Below are 6116 nucleotides of genomic sequence, written 5' to 3' on the forward strand. Positions count from 1 at the left end.
TACGTTTATGGTGTCAGTTATAAAAATGTATCCATTCGATGCACGTGTGGTTTATTAAAAGCGTGCGAAGAATAGCAGCGTCTTTATACATTATTTGGAATAATTTGTTCCTAGTTGGACCGGAGTGGACTAATCTGTTATTTTTTGTGCGGTTTTGGACTGAACCGTTTTTCCCCCTATAAATAATGAATACTGATCGATTAAGATTTTTTGGAAAGATAAATATAAATATTCTTTGAGAGCCGGCCAGATACAAGTGATTAGACCCTTGACTAACTGTTAAAGTTTGCGGACATCCAACTCAAAACCAATTGGCAATGAGTGGAGCGGCCCTTCCATATTATATTTTAAGTTAATTAAGCGGATTATAGCGACGTGGGATTATTGTCCTTTCACACGTCCCCTCACGTGTAAGGCCAGTCACTGGGCCTCACACGTGGACCTACGTACGAGTTACCAGTCCATCGGTAACAGGTGTACATAGTTGAGTAACTAAATCAGGGGGTAACACCTCGGCCAGTATCGGCACTGGCCTACACCCCGGGTGTACAAGTGACAAAATCGGTTAAACACTTCGACCGGTAACTCGGCCTACACCTGACGTACGCAGGTCTGGGTCTGGGGCTTAGCTCTGATACCATGTTAAAGTCTGCGGGTATCCAACTCAAAACCAATTGGCAATGAATGGAGCTGTCCTTCCATATTATATTTTAAGTTAATTAAGCGGATTAAAAAGATGTGGGACCATTGTCCTTTCACACTAACAGTACATAACAAACAAGAATTTCTCAACAGTAATCTAAGAAGTAGATTAGAAGACATACTAGAAACAACACTGCAATCAGAGATATGAGTTATACATTAAACTAGAGACACACATATGAAGGTTGAAACCATAGAAGAAAATCGGAAAATGAATTAATCCTCCAATAACTTATAAACCATCCATTCCTCTTCGGAATCGTCTGAAGAATCCGGTACTTCAGTTAATGACGGAACACGAACATCCTTCATGGTATAAACATAAGGTGCATCTTTACCGGTATAATAACCAGCCCATTTCCCTGCTTGCACCCTACTAGCATTCCACACCATCCCACGTAAAGACATGACTTTTCTAGGAAACTTGCTTGGATTCTCTTCTCTAGCATATCTTCGAATGACTTTGCCATCGATTAACCATTCAATCAAATCTTTAGACCATTTGATTTCGTAATCGTGAAACCCTTCACTGCAATCAAAGTTTAATTCATGAACTTGTTCTCGACTATTGTCCGTGGCGGTAACATATGTGTTAGTTCGGATACTTCTCTTATTGTTACCTAAGAAGTTGAAACCAATCGAATGTATAGGTCTGTAATGCATAGGTGAAGCAACACGAAAATTGAAGTTCAAACCAGTTGTGTCACCAGTGGGGCACTTAATTTTAGCTCCGAACGTACCATACCGATATTCGGCTTTTGATCTCCAATTTGAGCCACATTTTTCGTCGAAAACTACACTGATTTCATTTGTTTCTGTTTCCATTTTGTGAGTACATGATTCCGGATTGAACTCAACATATATCTCTTTGAGTAACACGGTTTGATGGATTTTTTGAGTTTCTTGATCTGCCATTAATTCTCTGAATGGTTTAGCTTTTTTTTCTTCTTGTTGTGATGAAATTGTAGAGGATGAGTGTGAAAAGAGAAGAGTGATTAGAGATGTATTTAAATAGAGGTATTTTCTTTAGAAAAATAAATACACGTTCTTGACTTTGGTTAAATGATTTGAAGTTGACGCGGCCGGTGGAAGTTTATCCATCTATGGAATACCTTAACCAGGAAGAATCCGTTGTGTCAGGCTTGCACGTTAAACGTGATTAGCAATTTCTCACCTTTCTTTAACCTGACTCAAGTCAGTAACGCGGATGGCAATTAAAATATTCGGGGAGTTGTATAAATATGTTATAGCATTTTGGTTGTTCTGATCCACTTTGGGTCCTTTAATTCCTGGACGGTTGTAAGCGGGGGGGAGGGGGGGATTTCGCCCTTGTTTCAATCATATGTGCACGGATTAAAAATTTTCTCACACTGTCACACGTCGTCATTCTGACTCAAGTCGGTAACGCGGCAACAAAATATATAACAAGAATCAGCACCAACTTCGCAATAAAGTCGGGTGGTTTCTAAATTTCAAGTATAGTTAAGTCATGGTCTAAAAGTAACCAGCAGGTTGGCTGAGAGTGAAGTCAAGTTATGGACTCCTTTAAGTATTACAGTGTTTGTGGTAGTGGTATAAGTTTTAATTTTATAGATACATTAATTATTTAGGATCGTTGAACTTCATGATAAGTACTAAAAAATTATATACAAGAATAGTTTATATGGAATATCTGATAGCGTTAATCCATCGCATGTCGATCATTTTTACAGCGGTAACACCTTGTGGAGTTTTTGGTTTCTCCTTCTTGACCTCATTCGTTATGAATAGTAAAATTCCAGAGCCCAATAGTGATGGATATTGTGTTCCTTTTATAGGTAGAAGGAGGACCAAGTTCCTAGGGTTTAGTATTGGCATTAAATCTCGACCGTCCATCAAGGAAGAGATATTAGGAACAATAATCCCATAAAGGAAACCGGACATAAGTTAGCAATAATCTAGATTAATTACCATAAGATTTATTACATTGGCCCAAGGGAATATTTCTAGTCATACAAAAATATTCTTACATTCTCCCACTAGTCCATGTGATAATCGATTTAATGGTTAATCATAGAAAACATAAGTGCGCATAATTGCTAAACAAAATCTAATGGTTAAACATAATACATTGATCAAGCAAACTAGTCATGCGGGTCATAGCGGTTGCACATTGTCCTGTTATCAACATGTTCCCTTCCATGTACCACAACACAAATAACTTACTTAACTAGGCCTTAAATTGGGATATCATAATGGTCCAGTAATGTCTTTAAAAGAAAGACTATTTCTGTTAACATTCATCCATTCACATAAGTGTATACTAAACATGGATACAGAAATAATTCAGAACGACATTAATAAGAGCTCAATTAGTGTTCATAAATAAGCATACAAATTAGTTGAATTCAATAATCAATTACTCCAGCAGACCCAAGATTTTAATCTTTTCTTAAGAGGTCTTAAAAGAAAAAATTGTTCAATAAGTGCATCTCTGATGCAATTGTGCTTAAGTGATACATGAACAACTATTGTTTCTGAATTGCTTGATTCACGCATATATACTCAAGGTTCATGTGTTTTGTTCCTTATGTATCATATTGTGCTTTAATGCTGCGAACCTAAGACGATAAATTTCATCAATGTAGAGACAAACCTTAATTCTCTATGTTTCACAGTCATAAATATTCAAACTCAATTATGGGACTAGTATTAATGGATTCTTCCGTTATAAAATCCGCACATCCACCAAAATTGAAGACTAAAAAGCCCAACCAACTCTAGTTGGGTTTGTTAACTAATTATAAGACATATGTTAAATATTATCTCAAAATTCTTGATAGCTTTCCCGTAATTTGTTCTTCGGTTCTTTAGGAATTTAGTTAACATATCAACAACTTGTTATAAGTTTCATATCAGAATTAAGACGTAATGAAGATTAAATTTATATCTTCTATCCAACATGAAATAAAATCTGTTAAAAATGTTATCATCTCGAAATTCTTCGAATATTCGATATATGCCTTATATGAGAGCTTTAGTAATGCATATGATATGTACTATCACATGGTAAGCTTCATTGATATCCTTTATTTCAAAAAATATAGAAATATGTATAAAGTCAAGATCACTACTCGTAGGTAGTATGTCTTAACATATAGGACCAAGAGTATGAATTTCTCCCACTGATCTTGAGGTATATGCATAAATCTGTAGTAATTTCATCCAAAACTTGTAACAATTATAGTTTTGTTGAATTCCATATACCATCATGGAAGGCTACTTAAATTTCATACTTTGATTTCTAAAAATTGTAGACTAAAATTTATCATTAATAAAGGCTATTTTCACATTTAATTAATGTAACTCTTAGGTCATACTGAGTTACTAATAGTACTACGATAATTATGGATAAGCCTTTCCTTGACACGAGAGAGAAACTTATTTATAACCAATGCATCATTACAGAGTAAAATCTTTGGCTATAAGTCAGTCTTTATATCGTTTAATAATGTAATTACAGTCATGCTATGGCTGAAATACCCACTTCATCCAACTGTTTTGTGTCATTAGAGCAACTAAACAATATTCCAGACTTGACGTTCAACCATTGGTTTTTATTTCACATAGAATCAATCCATTAATCAAAATTATTATACACATGATAATTTGTGAACCAGAAACCGAGTCTTTGCTATTCCATACCAGAATGAAATAAATTCTTGTAATCAAATCACTGAAACAACATGAATAACTTTCTTTCAGTCTCTTTTGAAACCTTCTTAATGCTGGTTCAAGTTGTTATCAAAAAATTATTGGCAATAGTTTTATTATGGAGTATTGGATCAGTAATTTGTGGTCTTTCATTATCTAACATTCCGACAATGAGAAGATTCACAATATCTGTAGAAATATTAAATAATGGGATTATTATCAAGACTTCTTGAACAAATATATCCACGTACTCCCACTTATTATGCCATCAATAATGAATTTATATTTTCGGTTTCAATAAATCTCATACTATGGTTAGAACATTAAAGAATAACATTGGGAGTATTTAGGAAAACCAATAAACCGATAATAGTTTTCGATTCCAATTTTAATTCTTGGGAAGGTAAGTCCTCACCTCCAACTGAACAACCATAACTTAAAAGTCATTTAAAATAGGTTTCCAGCCTTTCTAGTCCAAAATGTATCTTTGAAACTTCTTTACTCGGAAATCTATTTAAATTACACAGTTGTAGAAAGAACATACATCCACATATGTGTGGCCATTATGCATAACTCTTCATGCTTCTAACCAATTTCATAAAATTCATAAAAGTATGATTTCTCCTTTTGTCATACACCATTATTCCAAAGATAAGTTGGCCTTGTGTATTGAGTAACAATTAAAATTTTAGAGATATTACGCAAAAGATTTAGGATATTATCCTGTTTTGTCATACCTTTCACAATATTCACCACCTTTGTCAGGCTTTATGATTTTTCACTTGGTCTATAATTGCTTCTCAATTTCAAGAATGAATGTTTGAGAAAAATCCACGGATTGAGATTCATAATGTAATTGATAGATGTACAAAGTAACGCGAAAAAATCTTCAGGTGATAAACAATTTATCTTCCTAAAATTTGACCATAAAAAAAAATCTACAAAATAATCATAATCAACAATTAATAAGAACAAAAGCTGAAATTTATAATAGAGATAAATGACAATTACGCTTACAATAGTTACATACCTTCCATAAGATTCTCCTGTGGTTAAAACCTTATCAAGGAACAATGTGCGACATGAAAACAACATCAGTATATATTTTACATTCTCATACACACAACATTATGTTTGTTTAATACCACAACTAGAGTCACCTGTGGGTGAATCGCGTCCTAAAATGTATTAACAAACTCAAGTAATTCTAAATATGTTCATCCTAATATAATGTGAGTTGTAGTCACCTGTGGGTGGCTATTATTTCACATGTATATGAAACATTTAGATAACTTTAATGTTTAATGAAACGTGTGAACCAAAACTACTTGTGAGTAGCATCGTTCTAATAGTTAATTTAAAGTAAAAGGACTGAAAATATACAACACTTACAAGATAAGAGTTTAGTATCACTGTGGTCATAACTAAACAATCCAGCAAACATGTACAATTGCAAATATCACAATAGCTTTTCTTGTAACATTGCATGGTCCCACTCAATGATATCGACATACTTGATCTGATCATAAAATTAGTCGATTATAAACAATTATGAGTTTCCCTAAAACATTAATCACAAATATTCAATCAAAAGCATGTCATATAAAAAAAAATTATGAAAACATCAACACCCCTTAATTGAAACAAAAAATTGGTTAAAAATACCAAAATCAACAATTCCTTGGCGAAAAGGACATTTAGATTTTGATATTGTTTAAATG

At 33.6% G+C, this 6116-nt stretch overlaps 1 protein-coding gene across 1 annotated transcript; it reads right to left on the reverse strand.

Annotated features, from left to right (window-relative positions):
• Positions 1 to 918: 918 nt before the first annotated feature.
• Positions 919 to 1617, reverse strand: LOC113305137 (probable xyloglucan endotransglucosylase/hydrolase protein 27). Its single transcript, XM_026554236.1, has one exon. It carries the CDS (start codon positions 1615 to 1617, stop codon positions 919 to 921), a length of 699 nt encoding a protein of 232 aa, XP_026410021.1.
• Positions 1618 to 6116: the final 4499 nt, after the last annotated feature.

Source organism: Papaver somniferum, chromosome 8, assembly GCF_003573695.1.
Source record: "Papaver somniferum cultivar HN1 chromosome 8, ASM357369v1, whole genome shotgun sequence".
Classification (NCBI taxonomy): domain Eukaryota; kingdom Viridiplantae; phylum Streptophyta; class Magnoliopsida; order Ranunculales; family Papaveraceae; genus Papaver; species Papaver somniferum.

Coding starts and splice junctions, on each gene's coding strand:
- LOC113305137 (XM_026554236.1), bottom strand. CDS start 1,617: ATGGCAGATCAAGAAACTCAAAAAATCCATCAAACCGTGTTACTCAAA.